This window comes from Arachis hypogaea, chromosome 6, assembly GCF_003086295.3.
Source record: "Arachis hypogaea cultivar Tifrunner chromosome 6, arahy.Tifrunner.gnm2.J5K5, whole genome shotgun sequence".
Lineage (NCBI taxonomy): Eukaryota > Viridiplantae > Streptophyta > Magnoliopsida > Fabales > Fabaceae > Arachis > Arachis hypogaea.
This window is the reverse complement of record NC_092041.1, coordinates 10,770,306-10,797,908: the sequence shown is the minus strand read 5'-3', so window position 1 is coordinate 10,797,908 and position 27,603 is coordinate 10,770,306. Positions and strand designations below refer to the sequence as shown.

Here is a 27,603-nt window from a genome sequence, read left to right as displayed (position 1 = left end):
AAACTCGTATGAAGCACATGAGATAAACCTGGCGGGATCATAGTGAGAGTGTGGTTTGTCGAACTTGTTCTTAAAATCCAATGACTCCAAGTTTGCTGGCTCCCTGGTGTCATTCAAGGAAAACCCTTTGGTATTCTGAGTACTGCGTCCGGGTGTGGCCTTCTTTGGTGGTGATGGCAGTAGTAATGGGATAGGTGAAGTGTGTGATTCTTCTTCCTTTTCGATTGGTTCCTTCTTTCTTTCAGATTTTCTCCTTCCAGAGAATTTCTAGGCAATCACTTTTCACCTCATGGATTCGGTTTGCTTGGTAGGAGGTGAGGGAGAAGATGATAAGGTAGAATGAATATGTATGTGGGTGTGGGTTTGAGGTGTGGAAGGTTTTTGAGAGAAGAGGAGTCTTTCACTTTTTCTAGGGGCGGTTTTCTTTTTCATGATAAAGAAAATGGAGAAGTGGAAGTAGAAGAGTTGATGAGAACCGAATTGAGTGAGGGAGGAGGGAGGTTAGGGACGCAATAAATGTGGAGTGGAGAGAGAATTGGAGGGAGTTTAATGACCATTAATGTGCAGTTATTAACCAAGGGAGTTTCTCTTTTATTTGAAATAAATTGAAAAGTGGTTTCCTAGAATCAAGGGATTAGATGAAAGAGAAAGATTTGATTTGACAATAACCACTTCCAACAAGATTTGATGAGACAACAAAAGGATATTGTGATTTACACAAAGAGAAACTAACAAAACGGTCAGGGTGGGGTCAAAGAAATTTGGTGGGGCCCATAAGAATTTATTTCTGTGCAGTCTCCCCCTTGATCATAACCCTCTCAACACACTCTAATTTTTATCTCCTCCATTCCATCCGGATGAGGTACTAGTGTCCAAACTTTATTCTTGTCGAATTGAGCAAGCTCTTCTTGCATGGCTTTGACCCATGATGGATCTTCAAGAGCTTGTTTCACATTGTTGGGCTCCATTTGTGATAAGAGTGCAAAATTGCTTGGTTCGGATTGCCTTTTGGTTGAAGATCTTATTGTTACACCTTGAGAGGGGTCACCAATGATAAAGTCATGAGGATAACCCCTCATGGACTTCTATTCTCTAGGCTTCCGGAGTGGTGTTGAGATTTGATGAGCTTTTGTGGGTCTCACTGTTTCAGTTTCTCTTGCTGACTCAGGAGACAAAATGGAAATGTCTCCTCCAATCTGACGAGACAAAACTGGACTGGCAGATTCTTCATTTTGAGCAGTCTTGGGATTTTCTTCACTAGTTTCCTTGTTGACAACATCTTCACAATCTGTATCATCTTCTATCATAGCACTGGAAATTGAATTAGAATCAGAAAAAGAGACATGTATGCATTCCTCTATGGTCCTATGTTCCTTGAGGTAAATTCTATAGGCCTTGCTAGTGGTGGAGTATCCAACAAATATCCCTTCATAGGATTTTAGATCAAATTTACCAAGATTTTCTTTATTGTTAAGTACAAAGCATTTGCATCCAAAAACATGAAAATACTTAAGATTTGGAGGGGTTCCTTTCCATAGCTCATAAGGAGTTTTCTTCAACCCTTTTCTAATAATGGTCCTATTCAAAATATAACAAGCTGTATTTACAACTTCCGCCCATAGAAATTTTGGAATCTCATTCTCACACAACATGGCCCTAGTCATCTCTTGAAGGTTTCTATTCCTTCTCTCAACCACCCCATTTTGTTGAGGGGTCTAGGACATGAAAAAGTATGAGCAATTCCAAAATCATCACAGAATTTTTCAAAGTCTTGGTTTTCAAATTCTTTTCCATGATCACTTCTCAAATGGGCAACTTTTAAATCTTTTTCATTTTGAATTCTTTTGCATAGGGTTGATAAAGCATGAAAAGCATCATTTTTATGAGCAAGAAAAAGTACCCAACCAAATCTAGAGTAATCATCTACCACCACTAGACCATAGTGTTTACCTCCTAAACTTTGAGTTCTTGTTGGACCAAAAAGATCAATGTGTAACATCTCTAATGACCTTTTGGTTGAAATTCCATCTTTTGGTTTAAAAGAAGATTTTACTTGTTTGCCTAATTAACAAGCACCACAAGTAAGATCCTTATCAAATTTGATATTTGGAATTCTTCTAACCAAAATTTTCTTGACTAGCTTAGAAATTTGGTACATGCTAGCATGGCCCAACTTTCTATGCCATAGCCATTTTTCAGATTCAAGAGAAGTAAAATATGTCACATTTTGTTCTTTCAAGTCCTCAAGAGTTAATCCATACACGTTATTACACCTTTTAGCCTCAAACAAAATAGTTCCAGATTTTTCATATACAACCAAACACACAAACTTTCTAAAAACAACTTCAAAGCCAAGATCACACAATTGGCTAACACTAAGTAAGTCATGTTACAAACCATAAACAAGAGGAACATCATTTATACAAGAAGAAAAACTTTTACCAACTTTTTCAATGGCCACTATATTTTCTTTACCATCATCACCGAAAGTGACAAACCCTCCATCATATTCATCAAGCTTTATGAAGAAGGTTGTCTTTCCAGTCATATGCCTAGAACATCCGCTGTCCATATACCACATATTGTCTTTTCGCTTGGATGCTAGGCAAACCTACAAAATGAGCTCAAGTGACCTTATGTATCCAAATCTTCTTAGATCCTTTCACGTTAAACCATCTCCTATGTCCCAATCCATTGTAATAAAAAATAACTTTATTAAATTTGTCACCAATCATTCTTTCACCAAAAAAGCATTGAATGGGAAAGTAGCCATTTCGGTTGCATAGTCTACAAAACCTTGAAGTTGCTGTTTTGTTAAAGCTTGTTGGGTTTTAAAACCTTGTATCATTTGAAGATGATGCTATGTTTTCAAAATAAGGTTTTTCAACAGATTTGAAATTCTTGTGAAATCCCAAGCCAGCTTTATCATACAATGGTTTTTGACTAGCCAAGATTTGATTTAAATTTTCAGAACTTTGAGTAAACTTGGCTAAGTCATTTTCAAGATTTTTAATCTTTTTCAGCAACTCTTCATTTTCTTTAAAGCAGTTTACATATGCAACAACAGAATGGTCACTTTCACAGCTTCTAAGTTAGGCTTTTAACTGCTTGTTTTCTTCAACAAGGTTACAAGCAGTTTCGGCCTCCCTTAGCTTGTCTTTGAGAAAAACCATTTTTTGCCTTAAGAATGGTGATTTGTTGTTCAAGATCTTGGTTATCAAGTATGAAACATCTAATTTTTTCAGAAAGGTGGTCTATTATAAGATGGAGATCTTCAGTGTTAGGGTTGTGGAAGATTACCTGATCAATATGATCGGCCATAAGGCACGGTTGTGACTTGGTCTCGGATTCTTTATCATCCTCTGAGTCATTTTCCAAGTCCTCCCATGAAGCCATCAGTCCCTTTTTCTTTCATTGAACTTCACCATTTTCCTGAATTTTTTGGCAAACAACACAAATCCATTTTCAGAGGAGTTATCACTGGATTCATCATCCAGGGGGATAGTAACAGATGTAAAAGCAATTCCTTTCTTTTTTGAATCTTTTTTCGAATAAGTGTTTTCAAAAGCAATTAGGTTTCCTCTCAAGTCATCATATGTAATGGAATCTAAACCACTACTCTCAGATATGATTAATGCTTTTGTTTCCCACTCTTTTGTGAGACATCTAACACTCTTCTCACAAGCACAAATTCAGGATACTTGATCCTCATAGCATCCAAACCAACAACAATGATGTTGAATCTCTCGAACAGTTCATCAATATATTCTCCTTCCTTCATTGCAAATATTTCATACTCTCTGTTTAGCATATCTATCCTGGTCTTCTTTACAACGGTGGTTCCTTCATGAGTTATTTGAAGTTTGTCCCACATTTTCTTTGCCGTTGTGCATCGTGATACCCGTTGGTATTCCTCGAAACTGATAGCACAGTTGAGCAGATTGATAGCCTTGGCATTGAGCTCCACCTTCTTTCTATCCTCTTCGATCCAAGTTGCTTCAGGCTTGAGAGAGATTACTCCTTCTGCACTTGTGATGGTTGGGAATTGGGGACCCTCCAGGATGATCTTCTAAAGTCTGTAGTCTACTGCTTGCACAAAAATCTTCATCCTCTCCTTCCAATAAGTATAGTTTTTTCCATTGAAAAGAGGAGGTCTGTTGCTTGACTGTCTTTCTGTAAGGTTGTAGGACACTGGATTTGAGTCACTGCTTTCTGCCATCTGGATATTTTCTCCAAGCTACAAAGCTTGATCTCTTTGAGACCAAGCTTTGATACCAATTGATGGTTTCAGTGGCTAAGAGAAGGGGGGTTGAATCTTAGCCCTTTTTTCACTTCAAAACACTTGCTGGTCTTTGAAACAACTTATGGAGATTTATTTGATTTTTGTCTCATCCCTAGCCACGAGACTTTTCTTTTTGTCTCGTCACTTGACACGAGATATTTTGTGGTTTTATCTCCTGTGCAGCAGAAACAGAAAATATAGTAAAAGAGAAAGAGATTTATACCCAGATATATCCTGGTTCAGCTGCTAAGTGCAGTGCAGCCTACATCCAGTCTCCATCACAACAATGATGGAATTTCACTATAATCTTCTTTGATTACATACACCAATTCTCCCTAGGAACTACCCTTCCTATCTGGGACAAGTCCAGAATTCTAAACCCAATCCTGAACTTGACTTGGTCACTGCCAAGCTTTCAACTGTAAAGTGCTAACCCAACTTACAAGGGGATTCTCATAGAATTATGACACACAACACAGATGTACAAAGGAACTCTAAGGACATCTATGGCTTTTTCTTTTAATTTTGCACTCTCTGCCTTTTTCCGCTCTATGGATTTTTTCATACAAACCTCACTATTTGCCTTTTTCCATGAGACTCAAGACATGACAAAATTAAACAGAAAAATACAAAATAGAATACATTAAAGGAGAAAAAATTTGTTAGCTCAGGTAGCTTTGAGAACTTTGTGTCTTGCACTCTCACACTTTCTCCTTGAATCAAATCCTGACTGTTCACCCTTACTTATAGGGAGAAGCCTTCACGGTTGAAATCAAACAAACTGAGCTAAACTCCTTCTTCTTCAAAACATAACCGGTTCGGCCAGAGAGAGAAAAGAGATAACCCATGCAAAGCCCAACATGTAATTACCTCTAGTCCTTACTTGGTCACCAATCTTCATCAATCCGAGCCCTTCATCTCTTCTTTCTCTCTAAGATGAACTCCTAGCCCTTGATGCTTCATGATGATGATAGCTTCATCTGCTCCTATCTCTGCCTCTTCCATCTCGTAGCCACTGTAGCTACCTCCTGTGGTGGTTGAGCAAGATCAGAGACAAGCCATCCCTCCAAATATCTTCTCCTTGCTGGCCGAAATCTTCTTCCACCATTTTTGGTATGGAGAAGCCAAGATCTCATCACCAAATCTTACCAAAAGTGAATGAGAATCTTAGCCACAGCATAAAGTTAGTTTTCTTTTTCTTGCCATCATTTTGATGGTCTTGTGGCGCGCTTCTTCCTCTCTTCGGTGGCTAGGCTTAGCTCCCATGGTTTGCTATGTAATAACCAAAAGAGAAGAAAGAAAATGAGAGAGAGAAGAAAGAAAAGCACTTGAGTGATCTTGACAAATTAAAAATGATTTGCTTTTACTTTCCTTTGCTTTAAGTAGCGTGCCTCATTAAAGCAAACCATCAAATCAATGACAATCTCTCTCATAGTTCCAATGCATTTATTAGCTTCACTTTAATGAAATTTAGATTCCATCACTTGGTGAAGCTTGAGATCTGTTGGAGACATAAAGCAATAAAAATATTTGCTTTCCTTTTCAATTGGTTCGGACCAAGCATAGGATCACTTAGCAAGGATTATAATTGGGCTTGTAGCAACAAAATTCAATCTGGCCCAGCTAATAAATATTCCAGTCAACATTCATTTGACAAAATTGCATAAGGCTAAATTTTGATTTTATTGGGCTTAGGATCTCTTCTTTTCATTTCAGCCCAATAGCAAATCTGCACACACAAAATTATTAATTAAGCAAGTATGAATTAAGATCAAATTAATAATTTTGTAATTAATTATTTTTAATAATGTTTGTTCATCAACAAATTAAATTAGAGTTTTTCAAACTCATCAAATATTTTCAGAAATCCAAAACCTTTCTTTTCTTGTAAGAAAATTGTAATCAGTTTCCTAAACTGTATGAATGACCAACCTGTTTCACGCATAGGTTTATTAAGTCTATGCTGAACCAGCTTGATTTTTCATACTTTACTAATACCTCATTAGAAACCAATCACAACCCCCAACTCAAGCAACTCAACCAAATCAAGAATCCAATCGTCATATCAGGAAAACAATCCTCAGTTTCACCACCACTAGCATGAGAGATCTCTTAGTTGCACACTCATACAATACAAACAAGAAAAATACAGATAGGATGCAAATACAGTAAGTAGGTCAAATAGCAGCTTTTGACAATGATAGGAGCTCTGGCAGCGTCGCAAGTGGCTCTCTCTCTCTCTCTCTCTCTCTCTCTCTCTCTCTCTCTCTCTCTCTCTCTCTCTCCCTCCCTCCCTCCCTCCCTCCCTCCCTCCTCGGGCTTCTCTGGCCACAGCGGCTCGAACGATAGCGACAATCATGGATGGGAGCAACTCCTTCGGCGGCGAGGAACAAGGACCCAATGACGACGGCAACTGGCAGCTTCTTCCCCTCTCTCGTGCGACACTCTTCTCCATCTAGGAACTGGGGGTGTTCGTAGGTCGAGTAAAATCGGGTTTGATGTGACCCAGATCCAGTCTGAAATATATATCGGGTCTATTTGTTTGACCCGAATCCGGCCATAGACACAATAAAACCTATACACTTTTGGGCCACAATTATACCGGGTACAAATCGGGTGAAAATCGAACCGTTAACATTACATTATCTTGATACCTTCTTGTATACTAACATGTGAAAATATCCAAATTTTCAAGACTCCAACCATTATTTGACATGGTAAAGTTCACTTAGAAAAATATAACAAGAACCAACCCTTCTCTAAAATTAAAGCATAACCATAATCAATACTAATATTATCTAATAACACCAAATTTTAAATCAATACAAATAACACAATATTATGCCATTAGTCTAAAGTCTTATGCATTTTAAACATAAAACATTAACTTATAGTCTTATAATGACTAATTGTTGAGTTAAGAAATTAACTAAATTAATTAATGATGACAAAAATAATTTTTGAAAAATTATCTAATTAATGTCAATTATTTGTGATTAAGTGTTGCAGGCCAAAAATCAATACATAACAGCAGCCCACCAATTGAATGAAAATAAAAAAAGGTTGGTGGGCTACAAATCAATAAAAGCCCAAAGAAAAACAAAGCAAGGAATCAACGGACTGAAATAAAAAGATCCAATCCAAGCCCGATAGCAAGAAATTCCCTCTCATTTGCTTTCACCAAAAGTAGCATTCACTTTTTCCCTCATAGTCAGAAATCAGAAAAGTGAGAGAGAGCTTAGTTCCTAAACTATTCACAGAAGAAGAAAAAAAGAGAAGGTTAAGCAAGAAAGGTTGAGATCTAATCAATTATATCAAACCAAATCAAGCTAAGGCAAAGGTCAAAGGTAACACATTTAATTTCCTATTGCATGCATATTGCTTTCTTCTCCTCTTTTCAACTCTCTGCCAGTCCGAAAATGGAATATATGGGAAAGATAATCTCTGTTCTTCACTGCTGTGCATCCACGGTCATAAGTGTGTCTTGGGGACTAAGTTGTGTTTTAATGGCTAAGATCTGAATTTACCATTGAAAATGTTTATTTTTGATGTCTTGTGGCTTTCGGTCAACAAGAAAAGGTCAGAATCAAAATTTCTATTTTGATGATTAACTGGAAAAAGTGATGTGGTGAGTTGGTAAAGCACATAGCTCAAGGAGTTGACCTAGGAGAGAGCAACTCAGCAACATGCAAGGAGATACAAAAGAAGATTTCTCATCATTCAGAAGCTAAGGAGAGATAACCAGTGTTCTTGAGGTGTATGTTCTGAGAAGAGCTCTCTGAAGAAGTTCATCTACTTGGATAGTACTTCCTAGTCAAAGGAGCATTTTGCCAGAATGAAGAACTGAATCAGAGACTAGCAAATCTGGTTTATCACATAGCAAAGAGGCTGTTGAAGAGTCAATCTCCTTCATGTTTTATAGATTGTAATTCACTTTCCAATGTTTATCTTTCTGTAATTTTTTGAGGTAAAAGGATGAATGAGAGAGTTATTGAAAGAGCCTAAGAGAGGAAAAAGGCAGAGAGATACACATGAGTGAAAAGTCTAGAGTTATTTCAGATTTCTTTAGGTTGAGTCTGTGTCTTGTATCTTGTACCTGTGAGGTACCCCTTTCTTAGTTGGGTTAGCACTAAGAGGAAGAGTTAGGTATTAGCATAACCAAGTCAAGTTAGGTTAGAACTTGAGTGTGAAAGGATTGTGTCAATCCTGTGGAATTGGTGTATGTAATACTTTAACTATAGTGGAAATTCCATCACTGTTAGGGTGGAAACTAGGCGTAGGTTGTATTGCACAAGGTAACCGAATCAGGATACATGTTGGTGTCAGCTTCTCTCTTCCCTGCTCTGTTCTATTTTCTGATATTCATGAGATAAAATGAAATTATCTCATAAATTTTTTGCTATTGAGTTCAAACAGATTCAGATTATTACAAGTTTATTTTAAAAGGGTTATTTCAGCAACATAAAAGAAGGTCATAGATTCAATCCCCCATTCTCTAAACCTTCTACAACCTTCACTAATAACAGAAAATATTAAAGTTTACAATACTTAATAAATTTCACATAAAAATAGCCATTATCCATCACTAATAACACAAAATATTAATTGTGCATGATGACCGAGCCACCGGGTCGAATTCAGGTGATCCAAGTTATGGCACGACCCGAAATAATGATCGAGTCTATTTTTGAGACCCTTACCCGACCATAGACTCGATGAAATCACACCAAAATAGCCCATAAAGTGTTTGGGACCGAGTCGAGTCTTCGAGTCAGGTCAGGCCATGCACACTGCTACTGGAACTGTCTCTTTCACACGTCCCCTTCCCTCTTCTTTCTTTCTCTTCGCTCCCTCCTCCCATTTCTTTCTTTTCTCTCTTAATCCATCTCTGTGTATGTGTTATATGTGGGTGCGTTTGTGTGTGTATGTGACTGGATGGAGTACTCCTATATTTACAAATAACAATAATAATAATGATAATAATTAAGTCAATGGTGCAAGAAGGCTGTTAATGAAGTCCATTTCAAAAGCTACACATGATTTCCATATAGCTAAAAGATCTGAGAATTTAGAGTTAGGGTGAGTGGCGGTGAGTGATTATAGTAAAAGGGTTAGGATTAGGATTTTTAATTTGTGAATTAAAATTTATTTTTGAAAAAAATATAAAAATAGAAATTTTTGGATAAATTAAAATTTAGTAATTTTAATTAAATTAGGGTATAGAGTATTAATTAAAAATTTAATTTAATTACTAAACATACTTTAAAAATGTTGTTTGATTATCAATTTGCTAATTGACTTTTAATCAAATATTTTAATTTAAATTAATAATAATATAATTAATTTTCTTCGATTATAAAAATTAAATTTTAAAATTTTAAAATCTCAATTATTTAAATTAAATTATATAAAATTTTTATTTTTTTATGACTACTAAATTTTATAGTTTAAATATAAAAAATTATTTAATAATTAAAAAATTAATTAAAATTTTTATTTTAATTATTAAAATTTGATTTAATTATTTTTTTATAAAAATAAAATGTTTAATAAATAAATAAATTAAAATTAATTCATAATAAAATTTTTCAAAAGTTCTGAATGTTACACAAGCTCCTAGATCATATGTTGACATATTCCTTTCGCAGCCCATTGCTTCCCATTTTTTCCTTTTTTTTTAAATTATTTTAACATATCTCTCGTACTCATAACTCTATTTTTCAAAAATCCTTTTCTTTTTCCAACTAGTTCTATTACACCCTTTAATCCAGCCTGCCATATTCTTTTGTGATACCATCACGGTTAGATCTTTCTCCCTAATGTTAGCTTCTTCAAATAGGAATTACACAACCTCCTGAAATCCTATACAAACATAACTTCTTTCATGATCTTTTCTTGAATATCCTTTTCTAATAAACATCTTACTTTTCCATCAATTGCCACTAAATAATCTCCAACAACATATGTTATAGAGTTCGATTTATACATAACACATGTTCACAATGTCCAAACACTATCTTTTTTCACCTGTATTTTTATTTGTCTTCTAATACTCTTCATTTTGTTATCTATACTCCACAATTCAAAGGCTAATAATAACCATATGTTGCTTAGTTTAATCTCTTAATTAACATATGGTTTCATTTTCATAATACGTATGATCTCATATCAATATATAGTTGTACTTATTCTTCCACAAATTAAATCAGTATATTTGTGACATAACATAGTACTGTGGTCCTCATCAATAATAATAAAATGGACCATACCGTTAATCAATCAAATCAATGCACGCACCAAGTACGAGTAATTAAGTATATGTTAATTTCAATTATTGGTGAAGTGATGCTACATTATATATTCAGCTAAATTGTTCAGAAGCATATGATCATACAAGATGAGTGTTAACAAATTATTGAACAGATAACATTTAATAATAATCATGTTGCTCCAAGTCAACATACATCGATAGTGACCAAAATATTATCATACAAATTAAAGATGGTATTATATATAATTAAGCAGAAACTACAACATTATTGATCAAACAATAATGGGATCACAAACAAGAGTGTGTCCATTTCCTGTAATTGATTTGAGCGATGAAAAGATGAAGGCAGGCACGGAGGCATGGGTGTCGGCGTGCCGTGTGGCGAGGACAGGGATGGAGGAGCACGGTTGTTTTGTGGTGAGGTTCGATAAGGTTGGGGAGTCGCTATGCAAGTGTGTTGTGTCAGCAATGGAGGAACTATTTGGTCTGCCAGTGGAAACAAAAGCACAGAAGACGAGTGAGAAGCTTTTTCATGGTTACTTGGGACAAGTATCCTGGATTCCCTTGTATGAATCTTTGGGCATTGATGACCCTTTCTCTATGCCTGCTTGCCAACACTTTGCAAACATAATGTGGCCTCAAGGCAATAACCGTTTCTGGTATGTACCATTTTCATCTCATTTATATCAAAAATTTAAGTTCATAAAGAGATAATTAAATTGTTATATCTTTTGGATTTCCTTAAATTTATATAGGTCTTTTTTATCTGATATTATTTATTTAAAAAATTTAATAAACAGATAAGAAGAAGCACTAAATGACTATATCTTTAAATTCTAATATACTTGATATTATTACTTGTGTAAATTTTGTATAGGTCTTCTTTATTTGATGTCTATGATATTGTTTATCTAAAAAAAACTTAAGTTTATAGAAAAAAAATATATAAATAATTATATCTGATATGTTTAATAAAAAAATATTAAAAAGTCATCAAAATTTATTGATTTTGGCCAGTATTTTTAGTCATCAATCTAATTTTTTTAGTTTAGAAATCCAACAACTTACTTTATCTCGCACTTTTTAAATATTGATAGCTAATTAATAGTAGAAAATAATAAATTCTAATAACTCTCTAACTTTCTTCTTTTTGTTAGATACATAATTGTTTGAATTTAATTTTGATGCAATGTCATTGTAAAATAGTTTTACATGTGTATCTCCAATTACATAATACTATATCAATAAAAATAACTACTTTTCACATTGACCACATAAATAGTCATCCAAAAGAACTAATATAATTACACAACAATATAAAATACTTTACACTATGCATATATCAAAATTAAACTCTAACTATTTATATGTTTCCTTCTATCAATTTAACTTTTGAAAAAAGTTATTAGTTCACGATATAATATCAAAATTTATATAATATAAAAGATTAATATAAGAAAATAGATGCTTTAGAAATATAATTATTCAAATGCATTGTCCTATCTAAAGATTAATATCCGTGACAAAAGCAATGCATGTATATAGTGAAAGGATTAATGAGTATGCAAAGCTAATGGGGGAAATAGACCATATAGCAAAGAGGATGGTGTTTGAAAGCTACGGAGTGGACATGGAAAGATGCAAATTGATGATAGAATCAAGCGACTATCTGCTTCGATGCCAAGAATATAGGCCACCCAAGAACGATGAGGATGAAACAGGATTGCAGCCTCACACAGACTTAACCATCACATCAATAGTTCACCAACTCAACAATCTCAATGGCTTAGAAATCAAAGCCAGCGATGGAATCTGGAGAGGTGTTGATGCTTCTCCTTCTTCCTTTGTTGTCATGGCTGGTGATGCATTCAAGGTTTGGAGCAATGGTAGGATAAGGCCATGCGAACACAGAGTTACAGTGAGTAGTCATGTCAAGAATCTAAGATACTCTACGGGGCTCTTTTCTTTCTGCTCCAACACATTCGAGATTCCTCAGGAGTTGGTCAATCAACAACATCCCTTGCGTTACAAAACAACCTTCCACCATTATGATTATCTTCACTTCTTTGATGAAAGCAAGATCAAAGATCTTGATACTCGGATTCAAGCCTATTGTGGAATCTCATCCAATCATGAATGATTCTTCTACACTTGCTCTTGTCTGTCTATTAGGTTGGACTTATTTGCTCCTGCCTTAATTACGTGATGATGGAAATTCAGGTGCAGTTGACTTTATGTGAGAGCAGTTAGATGATTTAACTTATTTGACTAAATTTTCATCTGACGACTCTCGGCTATCAACTTCACATGAAGTCGACTGTATTTGAGTTTTCACCTTACGTGATTAGTCAAACCCGAGATGATAATCGAAAACTGTTGTATCTTAAATCATCTTTATATAAAAATAAAAAATACATGTATGTAATGAGTGACCACCTTAATTATATATGTGCTGTTCTAGTGTGATATGGTTTTCTTATGGGCTATTATTATAATTACAAACAATTCGTCCTACTATCTTAATTTTTACTATCTTAATTTAAGAATTATTAATTTTTTATTTTATTATTTTAACAATTTTTTTACTTAAAAAAATCTTGATCCATAAGTATTAACGTATACCCACAATAGAAATAAGAAAAATAGATATTATAACGTTATGCCCATGATGTGGTCTATAAATCAAATAAAACAAGAAGTTGAAGATGAAGATATTGGGATGATTATCGATAAATTTAGCTAATTGAAACCTTTTTTATGTAGTACAACTATATACCGTTATATAATTCATTGAAAACTTTGTATATATTTGGATTATTTCATTTTGGTTAAGATAAGTTTAGGGAGATGTTCTTATGCCCAATGTCAATTTTGAACAAAAAGGACGAATTGAAGGAAATAAAACAATTTATAATTAAATTAATCATTTAAACTCTACATTATTGTGCAATACAAGTCTAATCTAATAGATGTACATCTATTCATTCATGTTTGATTACATAATTACATGCTAATTAATTATAAACATCGACCATATGTATGAACAAAAAAAAAAAACTAAGGTATAGCTAACTATCGATCCAACATAGGAACATAGCATCTTATGGGTTTTTTATTTAACAACATACCAAAACCCCTATTCTTAACAAGATTAATACTCAAATCCATGCACCTAGGGTTCATGATCACACTCTTTCTCAACCACCAACCAGATTTAATTTGACCCCAAACCCCCATTTGCACACTGAAGTTTATTTTATTCCTACTTTGTTCCATGACAAGATTGTCCACAACCCAATCCTTCACACTTGGTTGATCACCATCTATATTCCAATCCTTCCTCCACACTTTAAAGCTAACAAATTTATGTTCCCTTGGTCCCAAAACAATTGCTTTATTAATCTTTACTGAACTCACCCCAAGAACTTCATCTTTGAATAGTACCATACCTTCAATGTGATCAAGATACAATGTTGAAAAGATGTTTGGATTTTTTGCTGCTAATTCCACACCCCATTTGGATGATGCATTTTTGTATGAAATATTATTGAGGCCTGAGACAGAAAGTCCAAGAATTTCCACCATGGGAGGTTTTGGTTTACCTGAAAGTTCTATGAGGATGCTTGGAGTGCAAGTAAACACCACAATTGTGCATAATAATAAGAACATTAGAAGCCCTGCTAGTTCTGCCATGAGAACTATGTAAGGGCTTTCTTTTGTTGAATGGTAATAATCTTTCACATTATGCTTCCTCAATAGTAGAGAATATTCCATTTTTGATAGAATATATATGTGACTATATATATGACGAGTAGCTTTTGAGATTGGAGATAGCTAGAAGAAGAAAGAAGATTTTTTTATTGGATTTAGATGAATGTATGTGATGATCAATTGATCATGCATTTATATAAAGGGAATTTTGTAGGGTTTTTTTTTTCTGCAAACAGAAATGGTTGTCATCTAACAATAATTTTGTATCATATTGTTGCATGTGGTTAATTATATGTAACGAAATGTTGACAGTAATAATCATATAGTAGTTATAGAACATAGTTAGTTGATAAAACTGGATCCACTTTGCTTCATTGCCTATCTGTTCACAACCATATTAGCAAATATGAAACTTTTTTAAAATATTATTTATACACTAAAATTAGTCATTAACATCAGTTACCATGTATTTTTATATAAATACATATATAATTTAATTTATTTTTAATATATATTTTATATTTTAATATATATTCTATCTTATAAACAGATTTTGATTTTGGTATTTTTATATAAATACATATATAATTTAATTTATTTTTAATATGTATTTTATATTTTAATATATATTCTATCTTATAAACAGATTTTGATTTTGGTAACTGATCTTAGTATACACCTAATATAAAACTTTTAATTTTTTATTTTATACATATATAATTATTTTTACAGTTGAAAAAATCATTACAGATAACAGACACAACAGAAATAATCTGTGGACTTTGTAATTTTATTAATGCACAGGTTAAAATGTAACCAATTATTGTTTAACTACAAAATTAATACATATTTTGATATTTATGTGTTTTTTTACGTTTATTTCATTTTGAATATAATCAACTTAACGGTTGGTTAGGAAAAAAAAAAGATATTTTTTAGTTACTTTCATGAAGTAAAAGTAAAATTTAAAAATTAAAATTGAACATAAATTAAAATATCTTAATAAAAAATATTATTTATAGATTTTATGTGATATAAGCCAAAAAAATGATATGAAATAAATTTTTTGTTATTTTCCTTATTCAATTCCGCTGTTGAACAAATTTGACAAAATCAAATAAGGCATGAGATGTAATCCCTAGTGGCAAAAAATTTAAATAGTATAGGGCGAAAGTAGCATAAAATTTGAAGAAGGACCAAAATTTAATTTTCAAATATAAAAAAATTAAAATAAGATTTTAAGAAAATTAAATTAAAATTTACACACAGTTTATAAAAAAAAAATTGAAGTTTAGGGGGCATTGTCCCCTTGCTATATGAGAGGCTCCGCCCTCAGTATACATGAGATTCTAAATTCAAATTTTACTCCTGTAAATGTAAATAATATATATGGCATCTTTCTAATTTAATTTTAAATGATATTACATGTCTAAACGTTTTTGTAACTAATTTTGATGGTTAGTTTTAATGTACATTTAATATGAAATTTTTAATTTTTTATTTTATATATAAAGTTTTAGTTACATCAAATCGATAAGTATTAACTGAAATCTAATTTCTTTTGAATTTGTTTGGAGTTTTTGCATGTTGTCTGTTCTGGGTTCTCATTAAAGAATATTGAACATATAATTATTTTTACAGTTGAGAAAGTCATTAGAGATAACAGACACAACAAAAAAAATCTGTGGCCTTTTTATTTTTATTAATGCACAGGTTAAAATGTAACCAATTATTATTGTTTAACTACAAAATTAATACATATTTTGATATTTATATGTTTTTTTTGTGTTTATTTCATTTTGAATGTAGTCAAAGGAACGTTGTGGTTAGGAGAAAACGATATATATTTTAGTTTACTTTCTTGAAGTAAAAGTAAAATTTTAAAAATTAAAATAGAAAATAAATTAAAATATCTTAATAAAAAATATTATTTATAGATTTTATGTGACATAAGCCAAAAAGAGGATATGAAATAAATTTTATGTTATTTTCCTCATTCACTTCCGTTGTTGAACAAATTTGACAAAATCAAATGAGGCACGAGATGTAATCCCTAGTGGCAAAGAATTTAAATAGTATATATGAGGTTACGTATGAAAGATTTGCAAATCTCTATCTCTTATATTAAAATTTTTCAAAGTTTATCTCATGGTATTTAAGTTAAAAGAGATAAATAAATAAGTATGGTCGTCCTCTATTAAAATATATTCTGAGAATTAGCTGAAAGTATATGAAATACATTGCACATTTGCACCCTCAAAAATCATGGTTATGAGTCTGCCGTTTTTGTGTTATGTCTTCAAATTGTCTTCTTATTGGATATAAGAAAATAATGACATATGATGACATGTAAATGAGTGATTTTGGTCCAATAGTTAAACCATAATTCAATATTTCAATTAATGTTTTCAATCATTTTCGTGTCATAATTGTCGTAACATTTTTAATTAAATCGCCTCATTTATCTCATTTGAGTTGAATTTCCAACGGGTGTTTATGACGACAAGCTAGTTAAGTTTTTCTTTTTCGGTTTTTATAATATTTTTTAACTTTGATAAATTAAAAATTAATTTAATTTATTATCAGTCAATAAATTATTATATAAATAACACATAATTTAAATTCTCGATTATAATTATCAATCAGGTTATTCCAGTGTGTTTAGGAATGTTCCACCTAAATTCGTGGATTGAACAAATCTGTTCTGTTTATGGATAAAAAATGTTTAACTTAGAGTCTTTACAAAAAACATCTTTTTTTAAAGACATATTACTTCTATCAATTAATATTCGTAGCATTAATTAAAACAAAACTCAGTTTATCTACGGTTTTTTTCATTTGTGGTTATAAACGGTTCATTTTAGATTTTTTCTCTTGCCGATCCTCCCCTCTTACCTCTGTGGTCTCTCACTCTCACGGCCTAATCGCAAAGTCGCTGTCTTCGCCTGAGGGATGAGGCAGAATCGTTGCCTTCCCTCGTCGCAGCCTAAGCGACGTTGCCTCCAGCCCGGTCTTCATCGCCATTGCAGCAGCATTTTCGCCGGTCTTCGTCGCAGCTCATCCGTGAACTTCTTCGCTGTTCGCCGCTCTTCCTTCCGATAAGTCTTTTGTGATTTTATTTAGTGTGATGTCTTTTGATATTGATGGATTGTGGTACTTGAAGACAAAGAAATGCTGAGGAAGAAGATTGGAACCATTATTATTGCAAGAATGTGTGTTGAGGTGCTGATTAGTTTTAGTGATTAATGATGATGATGATGAGATGATTGTGGGTGTTATTGCTGAAGAAGCTCTATTACTTGTGTTGTTGTTTTCAAATAGAGTTGCGAATGATTGAACAAAATGGCTCAGTGGGTGGGTGTGCCTCTTTTGTCATTGTTGAATTTGAAATACAAAATTAGTGAATTTCTGTGTAAACAACTTATCTTATGCCACTGTTAGAATTTGAATTTATCATTGTCATGCATATTTGTATCTTGAAGTTTTGTATATGCAATGTAGATATTAAAAAAAACTTGCAGTAATTCATATGATTTGGTGTTGTCTTGACTCATTTTAATATATCTTTATTTTGATTATGCTATATTTTCTTTTTTTAGTTGGTTTTTTTAAAAAAGATTAGTACTAATATTGTTGTTATAATTGATAAAGAGAAGAGAATATATATTATCCTGATTCCTAATATAATTTATTCTAAGTTTCTATTTGATGATGAGCATTGTTGGAACCTCAAAACAAAAAAGAGTTTTTATAATTCTTTACTTCTTCTCCAACTAAATGACAAGCTAACACCATAAACGAGAATCATGTATCATTTGAATTGAACTAATAATATTACATGCTTCATATGATTCTATTTTTATATTTTGCAAATGAATCAATTTATATACTAGAGTTTTGATTAAAACTAATGAAAATTGACGAAAAAGTTCAAATGTATTTGACAAAGATCATACTTTGATTACATGTATGAATTTAATATTTGCTATAAGAGAATAAGCTTCCTCAAAATAATACATTATAGGTAACTTCTCCTACAACAATGAATCAATGCCTATAGTACAGTTGATATTAAATATTTGGCCTATGTTTTGCCAATTTTTTTAATCTTTTGTTATTAATTCATTAAAATACATTAAATGGTGTAATCACGACGGATCTAAATATTAGTTAATCTTCAATTGAGAGCAGTCAAGTGAGCCTTTCACTCTATTTAAAGCTGCTTGCATTGCCTGTGTTGCATCAATGAACGTGAGGGATCTTCAATCTGTTTGGAGCTTCTACCACCTTCACTTTCGCAAGAAGATTTCATTAACAAATCTTTTCATTTGATTCAAAAGCACAAGGTACAATGATGAAGGAACACAGTACAAAATACATTAACTGCAAAGTCATACTGTAAAAGTTTAAAGGAGCTAGGTGATTATTTGAGCAAAGACTGCAACAAATTCAATGTCCAGTCATGATAATCAATAACAAATTTAACTCGGATGATTTTTAACAACAAAAAAAATTAACTCAGTGATTATTCAGCAAAACAACCACAAATTTAAACTTCAATCACTAACAAATTCTATTCAGTAATGACTTTCAGCAATAAAAAGATTTACCTAAGTAATTATTTGAGTAAAACAGCAACAAATTCAAAGTTTAGTGATGATAATCAATAACAAATTCAACCAATTTAGGTATTGAGGCAGACCCCTTATATTGTATTTGTTGAATGCACTCCTATGCTCTGTTGCCTTTGTACTGTCCCTTACTATATTCAGGATAACAAAAGCAGAACACATTATTTAAGATAAAGGTAATTGATTTCTTGAAAATGTTGACATAATGTTAAAATTAATTGTGTACGAAAATAATAAACCATTAAAAATGAAAATCCATTAGAGCTTAATGGACAAAACTCTAATGTCATCATGTCAACAACCAAAGAACATGCATGGATAAAGTTCCAAAAAACAATTATTCTGCCTCGTCTACCTTTAGATAGACTCCAAATAATATGTTAGCTAAACATGGTATGCTCACACAATGCTAATTCTACCATTGTAATTTTTTATATAAGAATATAAACGAGTAACAAATTAATATTAAATTTTATGCTTGCAGCAACAACTTTTACAAGTACTGTTTAGCATCCTCAAGATATATCTATCTAAATAAACTATTAATCCAACTTCTAGACTGAAGTATACATATAGTCACAACTAATTAGGTTCAATCCAAACACAATGTAAATAGAAAATTCCAGCTCAATAACAAATTATTCAAGGTTCAATGATGATTTTCAGCAATATAAAATCTAGTTCAGTGATATTCTCAGCAACAAATTTCAGCAGTAAAATCAAAGTGCAGTGATGAATTACAGTGATAAAATTGAAAAAGAAAGAATAGGAAAATTTGTTGGAACTAACCAAATTGGAGATCAGCTTCTGGTTGTGCGAAGGAAGTTGACGGCGAAAAGGAAGGTGATGGCGAAAGTCGAAGCAAGAATACGACAACGAATCAGTCCTGGGACCTGCTGCTTCTGCCGGCGGCGGCGACGAGCACAACAATGACCACAAAGGCGCGGGATTGAGTGTGAGACGGTGACGAGGTAGGGAGCGATGACGACCAGTCCCGGGACCTGCTGCTTCTACCGCTGACGACGACGAGAGCAGGAAAGGCGCGTGAGTGCGACTGATGTGAGATGGTGATAAGTGACGACACAAAGGGGACGATGAGCTTGAGTGGGATACCGGAGACAGTAGAGAGACCAGAGCCGAGAGAGGGAGGGAGGTTGTGCGAGAGCAGCTGAGCCACGGTGATAGAGATGAGAGAGCTCAGCTTTTGCGAAGAAGTAACATTGAAGGAGGAGATGGTGAGGGGTGAGGGGTAGGGTTTTAAACGATGTCGTTTATCAAAGTAAAAGAAAAAACTTGACCCGGTCTGGGTTATGAAAACTGGCCGGGTCGAATCAAACTTAAAAAAAATTAACCGATTTTATAAATAGACCAATCAATACGTGACACATCAACATCTTTAAGAAAAAGATGTTTGGGACGTCTTGATGGGAGTATTCGCTATGGATTAAACAGGTTTAATTTTTTATTTTATTTTTTTAAAAAATATTTTGATAAAAAATATTATTTTTAGATAAAAAATATTAAATAAATAATATTTTGTTAGTTGATAGATCAAATTTTTGAATCAAATTAAAAATGATATTAGTTAAAAATGTTTTTTATTTAAAAAATATAAAAAAATTTAAACGGACGATTTGTTTATCTCATGTACTAGTCTATATAATATAACATTTTTTTGGGTTAATGGAACTCAATCTATTTAACCTAAAATTTAAACAAATTTAATATTAAAGATAAAATTTACTCATTTTAACGGCCCACTCTAATATTTGTTACATTTTTTTAAATAGTAATACTCCAAATAGGTCCTCAAAAATTTGCGGTTTAATAGATTTGTTTTTCAAAAAAATTAACTAGGTTTCGGGTCTTCAAATAGGTCCCCAAACCAAGTTGAACTGGTTAAGACGATACTCTCTCCTACGTGGAGGTTGTAGATGTGACGTGTCAGATAAAGTAACACGCGTTGCGCTCATGATACATTAGTCCTTGGACACATGGCTAAAATGACGTCGTTATGGGACAACGACAAACAACACTGTTTTAAGGGGACAGATACGTCCCACCTTCGTTTCCTAATTCTCAAAACTTCGACGTTTTAAAGTTAAATAGGTTCCCTAAAATTTTTATTATAAGTCAAAAAGTCCCTGAATTTATAGTATATATATCAAATTGATCCCTTCAAATTAAGCAACTAGAACCAAAATTAAAATGAAATTATGATAAAATTATCCAAAGTATGTCAAAGTATGCAGTTTCAAGCACATGAAATGATAAATCTCAATTACAATTACAATCAAACAATTAGAATTTGTCAATATCCTCATTTAGCATCTTGTTCTTTTGCATAATTTTGATCTTTTTATCTTCATAAATTAGGTGAATACCAAATTTCAAGTTAGCAGAAGTGAAATCATACTAATACATTGTCTTGTGGTCAACTGGTCATGGTGACCTAAGTCCAAAAAAAATTCTATAGATCAAAAAAATAGATCAAGTCAATGGATGGGAGAAAATTTTTTACTTTCTCTATTAATGTACAAATACTTTTTTGTTGTCTCTAACAAAACTTTCAACATGATAAAATATAGTTACTATGTCTTCACTCATCTAAATACCAAAACATAAAACTCTGTCACAAGTTAACCAAGCAACCAACACAATACAACAACATCACAATAGAATAAAAATTTTAAACACTTACATTATTTTTGTAATTATTAAATACATATCCATAAACTCTTACTTAATCTACACCTACAACATACTGCCTATGAAGAATTAGTTCGTAAAATCTAGGTGAAGTTTTAGGATACTTGTAATTTTATAGAGAGAGAAAGAGGAAATTTTTTTTTATACAAGTTACCCACTTAAATTCAAGAACTTTTTTACTTATAATAAAAATTTTAGGGGATTTATTTAGCTTTAAAACGTCAAAGTTTTGGAAATCAAGAAATAAAGGTGGGAATGTATCTATCATCTCAAAACGACGTTATTTAGTATTGTCCCAAAATAATATTATTTTAGTCATGTGTCCAAAGACTAATGTATCTTAAGTACAACTTATGTTATTTTACATGACACGTTATATCTATAATTTTTACATAGAATAAAAAATATTGTATTAATCGATTCAATCTGATTTAAAGACATGTATAATATATATCTAATAATTTTTAAAATCCAAAACTTAATTAATTTTTTAAAAAAATAAATTTATTGGACTACGAAATTTTTAGGACCTATTTGGGATATTAAAAAAGGATTAATGAACTAAGGATTTGATCTTGGGTTTGGACATAGCTAAAACCCAAAGAAATGATCTGACTGGACCAGCGAAACATGCCACTTGCCACGTGTCCATTAAGAGGATTGAAATTCCATTCTTACCCATTGAACGTGGCAAGTCCCCCCCACCTCGATGAGTAGTGCAGTGATGTTATTATTTGTGTATGATACTTTTGATGAGAAACGAAAGCATTTGTGTGTCCAAAATCAAAAGCAAAACAAAAAAACACTTTGAACTGCTTCTTTGTTTCGACTTGCCAGTTGCCACCGCAATCTGCTTCATTTGTACTCCCGTTCCGACAAGGGGACTCATCACCAACGAAGCCTACATGGTGGACCCCACGCAAGTTCAACACCATTCCAATGGTTTTCTATTTTTCTGTTGCCAGGTAAATCAAAATGTGCAATCCCTCCTCTAAATATTTAGCCCCAAGGATAATATCTTTTTAGCCCCTTTTCTTTCTCTAAGATAAACGTCTAATGGTTTTTTTTTTCTTTTTCAAAATTAAAAAAAAAAATTTGTCGAGTGAAAATCATTTTGCAAATTTGTTGTAATAAGAAAAAATTTCTTGTGTGGTCTGTCAGACAACCGTGTGACCACCCCACCGCAGTTGGTGCGGTGAGAACGATCCTCCATTGCCACAGATGGAAGCCTCCAAAGAGGATTCGCTCTGGACCATTAATCACGCTCTAATCACACGGTCATGATTCATCAACCAGACTTCGGTTCCTGTCTCCTTAGAACTCAAGGATACAGTTGTACGAGCCTATAGAACAGATCCTGTTCAAGTAAGGTCGTGTCCTTCTGTTTCACTCTTTGATTATATGAACGCTCGTGTCTTGCTAAGAACAAGCGATGTCAGACTAACTTTGCTTCCCTTGTTAACCTCATCTCTCTCTTTCTGGAATTGTATTTATTGATTTAAGAACCCTCAATATATATGCCAATAATGAAATGATGGAGATAGTAATGTTTTATAAAATGATGTTGTATTTTGGGTGCATTATCAGATAAATAGCATGAGAAAGATTGTACACCAGTTAAAATTGCTGTAGAAAACTTGACTGGTGGTCCTAAACCTTTCTCGTCATTTCTCTTATCATATTATTAATAACCTTAATTGCCGCATTGTTCCAGCCTATAAGAACTACATAATCATTATTTGTCTCCTGTTCTTATCCGTTTAATATCTGATACATGGGCTAATAGTCCATTTGAATTAAATCAATTTTTATAGGGAGAGACCAGAGAGTCCATAGTGGTAGTTCTCATGTGTCACCTTTGTCTTGCACTATAGCATAGTTTGGTACATTCATCCCACCCAAATCAGTTCAAATTATTCTTCGATGTTAGATTAGGATTTAAGAATTCAAAAAATGGTGTTGATGGATTATAGGGTTCTGTTGTGACAGAATACAAAGTGTGACCCATTGATGCTTTGTTATTATTCACATTAGGTTCTTTAGTAGGAGATCAATCTTCAATCTTATGTATGAACAATTCTGTTATGAAATTCTACCTAAAATTAAAGCTTACAATGGTGGCATATATATATCTGAAATATCAAAACAAATTAATTGAATGCTCAATTCAGTTTTATGGTTGATCTTGAATATTGATGCTTGATTAGCTAGCTGTTATATTGTTATAACAGGAACAGATGGAAACCTTGAAAGCGAGTGAAATCTGGGCCATTAATCACACTCTGATAACACGGTCGTGGTTCATCGACCATGTCTTTGGTTCCTTAAAACTCAAGGATAAGCCGTACCAGTATACAATTTTGTGTTCATGTATATATACACTTATTTAGCTGCATTCATTAAGAATGATATGTAAAATGTTTGTAACCAGTCTGGATTTTCTAATAAAGTTGTAAGATGTTTCTTACATAGCAACATTTATCTCTAATCATAGACTCAGAGGCTTACTTGAAAAGAACTGTAATATATACACAATTTTTTATATATAATCCCTTATTTTGATTTATTAATTCCCTTTATAACAGGATTATGATCATTATGCTTTTTCAGGTGGGCAGCTATCATGAATTAAGATGTGAACCCCATACACTCAACTTGCACAAGTGGAAGGAGATCATAACTCAGTCCCCGATACTAGTGAATTTATTAATGAATTAGAATAAAACCCGCCCGATGCACGGACGGTAAATTAATGATAGTATATAATAAATATTAAAATTGATTATGTTTTGTAGAATCAAATTGATTATGTTTATAAAGACATATTCTTTATAAATTGTTGAGTTGTATGCATTTTCTATTGTGTTGTTTGTTTTATCTTTGCATGTATGTTCTTCTTCTGAAGATGTGTCTTGAATTTGTATGATTTTCATTCTCCTTAATCTTTTGATGTGCATGCAGTTTTCCAATGACATCTACAATAAAAAGAACAAAAATGAGTAGATTCTTTTTAAATATTTTATTTTTAATAAGAATAATTGAAATAGTATAAAACGAAATTACCTTTTAATATTTTTTTTGACCCACCCTGTCAAACAATGTCTCAATTAATACAAATTTAAAATAGTGTTGGAAAATGTTCAATTTAAAAATACAATTAAAAATATAATAAATATGTTTATTTTGTACATTTTCATCTAATATAATTATTTCTAAGAAAAGAAACTCTTCTTCATTTGTGGGTGTTAATGTTTTCTATAGACGAATTATGCGAATTTTGATAAATCAATTGTCTGTTTGTTTGGTGATATTGTCTAAAGAATAATGCTCTATTGAGTAGGGGATTTAACTTATACCGTTGAAGTAGTTCTACCATTATTGGTGGATAACTATTCTTTTTATTCAGGAGTTGTTGATATCTCTCTTTTAGAAGTGAGAGATAGCATGGATAAATTATAACTCCTTCAAAAGGGAGTTATCACTTGGTAATATTCTAAGAGGTCGATTATTTGGTAACTGCTTTTTGAACATTCTCAGTTTTGAGTCTGGTTTTGAGTTTTAGGTTAGGATATGAATAACTATTAAATCAAAATTAAAGTTGTCCACAAATAATTATGATAGAGCAATTTATAAATATCTTTGTGGTGGATTTGATTTTACCAAAAATAATGATAATGTAAATTTTCAACCATTTATACGTTGAAAAAATCATTTTTTATTTTGTGTCAAAATAGAAATCAAAAGACATTACTTGAACACTTCTGCAGGTACATATCCTAAACTCAAATTTTACTCATGCAAATGTAAATATTATATATTACAGCATCCTTCTAATTTAATTTTGAGTGATGCTACAAGTAAAAGTGTTTTTGTAGTCAATTCTAATTAAGTGGACACAAATAAAAAAATACGCATATATGCGTTATTGTTTTTTCTTTTTCGTACTTTTTCAACACATAATTTTTAATTTGTTAAAAAGCATACAAATTTATTGATATAGTACATAAATTTTTAAACATATAAAAATTTGTATTAATATAGTATGAAAATTTTCATACATAGTACTAAAATTTTTATCATAACATAGAATTTTTGTACCTAACATAAATTTTATTAATGTATAATACAAAAGTAAAAATTCAGGTGTAATTACCAATAGTAATAGAACTGATAAGAATGCACCTGAGTTGATAGAATGGATAAAAATTAATATAAGCTAATAAAAATTAATTTAAAAAATTATAGAGACAGAACGGAAATACGAGTTAGGGTGGAACTTTTACTACTAGAAATAGTAATGGGATAAAATCTACATAAAATAAAATAAAATAAAATAAAATGAAAAAGTAGTGCAAAAATGCATTCTTATTCGTTCTATTTATACTGGTCATTACTGAGCTTTTACTTTACACGTAAATAGTGGTTCTCTAGTAATCTTTCTAATTATAGATAAAGTAGGAGGAGAAGCAGGATAATAAAATTGGTTGTAATAATTGTTGAAAATCATGATAATTAACTAAGAAGAATAATAATAAAAGATACTAACAAAGGGTGACAGTTGAATTTACAAATTCTTGTATATGACTAACTCAGGCTAAAAAATTATAGACATATATTCCTTCATGTCAAATACAAATTGACGATTGGAAGAAATAATTTTCTTTTTTATTTAAAAAAAATAAAAAAGAAAGATTCTAATTATCCAACATAGGAACATAACATCTTATTGGCTCTTCATCTAACAACATCCCAAAACCCCTCATAGGGACAAAGTTAATAGTCAAATCCATGCACCTAGGATTCATGATAATACTCTTTGAAGACCACCAACTAGATTTAATTTTACCCCATACACCCATTTGCACACTGAAATTAATCTTCTCTTTATGTTTGTCCATCATGATATTTTCCACAACCCACTCCTTCACCTTTGGTTGATCCTCATCATCTATATCCCAATCCTTCTTCCACACTTTAAAGCTAACAAATTTATGTTCCATTGGTCCCAAAGCAATTAACTTTTTCTCTAAGGAACTCACCCCAATAACCTCTTCTTTGTATAGCACCATACCAACCATGTGATCCAAATACAATGTTGAGAATAGGTTTGGGTTTTGCACCACCAATTCCACACCCCATTTGGCTGATACATTTTTGTTTGTGTATGAAACATTGAGCCCTGATACAGAAAGTGCAAGGATTTCCATGGTGGGGGTTTTGGTGTACCTGATAGCTCTGTGAGGATGCTTGGATTGCAAGTAAACACCAAAGTTGTGAATGATATGATGAAGATTAGAAGCCCTATGAGTTCTGATATGAGAACCAGGGAAGGCCAATCCTTATTGCTTGAATAACAACCTCTCATGTTATTCATTAACTGAAAAAGCATCTTTTTTTAAAGTAAAGATATAAACCTATGAGAGATTGGAGAAAAAGACAGAGAGATCTGGTTTGGATTTCAATGAACATGGTCATGCATTTATATGTAGGAGTCTTTTTCATTAAATCTGCTTAGGAAATTTTAGATATGAATTTGATAGCATGTAACGGTTATTTCATGTAAGCATTTTGCATAATCTAGTTGCAATAACTGTGAATTATGGAAGTTAAAATAATTAACGAAACAATGTTAAAATTAGTCACAGGAGATATATACACAACATATATAGTTTCATAATCCATTTGGATTTGCTTTGATGTCTATCTGTTCATAACTATATTAACAAATATATAGTTTTTGTTTTAGATTAAATCTGTAAACTTAATAAATTAATTCGAGAAACAACTTAAAAATTCTTCTTTTCTTTTACAACTGAATAAATCAAGGATGAACGTTGTAAAAGGTCATGGCCGAAGCGAATCCATTTGTTTTAGAAAAATAAAAAATTGCAAATATATAGTTATTTTTTAGGTGCCATCTGTAAAGTTTTATTATTCATTTGACATCTTTAATTATTATTACTATTATTTTTTGTAATTCAGTAGTACATCATTATATA

General features: G+C 32.1%; 3 protein-coding genes, 2 long non-coding RNA genes, 1 other non-coding gene and 1 pseudogene across 7 annotated transcripts; 3 read left to right on the top strand and 4 right to left on the bottom strand.

Annotated features, from left to right (window-relative positions):
- The first annotated feature begins 10,796 nt into the window (after positions 1-10,796).
- Positions 10,797-13,019, top strand: LOC112695973 (probable 2-oxoglutarate-dependent dioxygenase AOP1). Its single transcript, XM_025748521.3, has 2 exons — positions 10,797-11,212; positions 12,099-13,019. The coding sequence occupies exons 1-2, from the start codon at positions 10,836-10,838 to the stop codon at positions 12,691-12,693; spliced, it is 972 nt and encodes a 323-aa protein (XP_025604306.1). The 5' UTR covers positions 10,797-10,835; the 3' UTR covers positions 12,694-13,019.
- A 606-nt stretch (positions 13,020-13,625) lies between these two features.
- LOC112805307 (uncharacterized) lies at positions 13,626-14,327 on the bottom strand. The gene has a single exon (XM_025847703.1). It carries the CDS (start codon positions 14,325-14,327, stop codon positions 13,626-13,628), a length of 702 nt encoding a protein of 233 aa, XP_025703488.1.
- Positions 14,328-18,181: 3,854 nt separating this feature from the next.
- Positions 18,182-20,127, bottom strand: LOC112695972 (uncharacterized). Its single transcript, XR_003150639.3, has 2 exons — positions 19,685-20,127; positions 18,182-18,551 (listed from the first exon to the last, which is right to left on the bottom strand). It is a non-coding gene; the product is annotated as an uncharacterized lncRNA (long non-coding RNA).
- Positions 20,128-22,327: 2,200 nt separating this feature from the next.
- LOC112695971 (uncharacterized) lies at positions 22,328-24,464 on the top strand. Of its 2 annotated transcripts, XR_003150638.3 has the most exons (4): positions 22,328-22,569; positions 22,766-22,969; positions 23,836-23,974; positions 24,215-24,464. It is a non-coding gene; the product is annotated as an uncharacterized lncRNA (long non-coding RNA). The 2 variants fall into 2 exon arrangements; XR_011862156.1 differs by lacking the exon at positions 24,215-24,464 and having other exon boundaries at positions 23,836-24,170.
- LOC112700651 (small nucleolar RNA U3) lies at positions 22,756-22,979 on the bottom strand. Its single transcript, XR_003153555.1, has one exon. It is a non-coding gene; the product is annotated as a small nucleolar RNA U3 (small nucleolar RNA).
- LOC112699565 (U2 spliceosomal RNA) lies at positions 23,328-23,498 on the top strand (annotated as a pseudogene).
- Positions 24,465-26,298: 1,834 nt separating the features above from the next.
- On the bottom strand, positions 26,299-26,811 carry LOC112805306 (uncharacterized). The gene has a single exon (XM_025847702.1). The coding sequence runs from the start codon at positions 26,809-26,811 to the stop codon at positions 26,299-26,301; it is 513 nt and encodes a 170-aa protein (XP_025703487.1).
- Between the last annotated feature and the right edge of the window lie 792 nt (positions 26,812-27,603).

Coding starts and splice junctions, on each gene's coding strand:
- LOC112695973 (XM_025748521.3), top strand. CDS start 10,836: ATGGGATCACAAACAAGAGTGTGTCCATTTCCTGTAATTGATTTGAGC. Junction 11,213..12,098: donor CAAGGCAATAACCGTTTCTG/GTATGTACCATT, acceptor GCATGTATATAG/TGAAAGGATTAATGAGTATG.
- LOC112805307 (XM_025847703.1), bottom strand. CDS start 14,327: ATGGAATATTCTCTACTATTGAGGAAGCATAATGTGAAAGATTATTAC.
- LOC112805306 (XM_025847702.1), bottom strand. CDS start 26,811: ATGGAAATCCTTGCACTTTCTGTATCAGGGCTCAATGTTTCATACACA.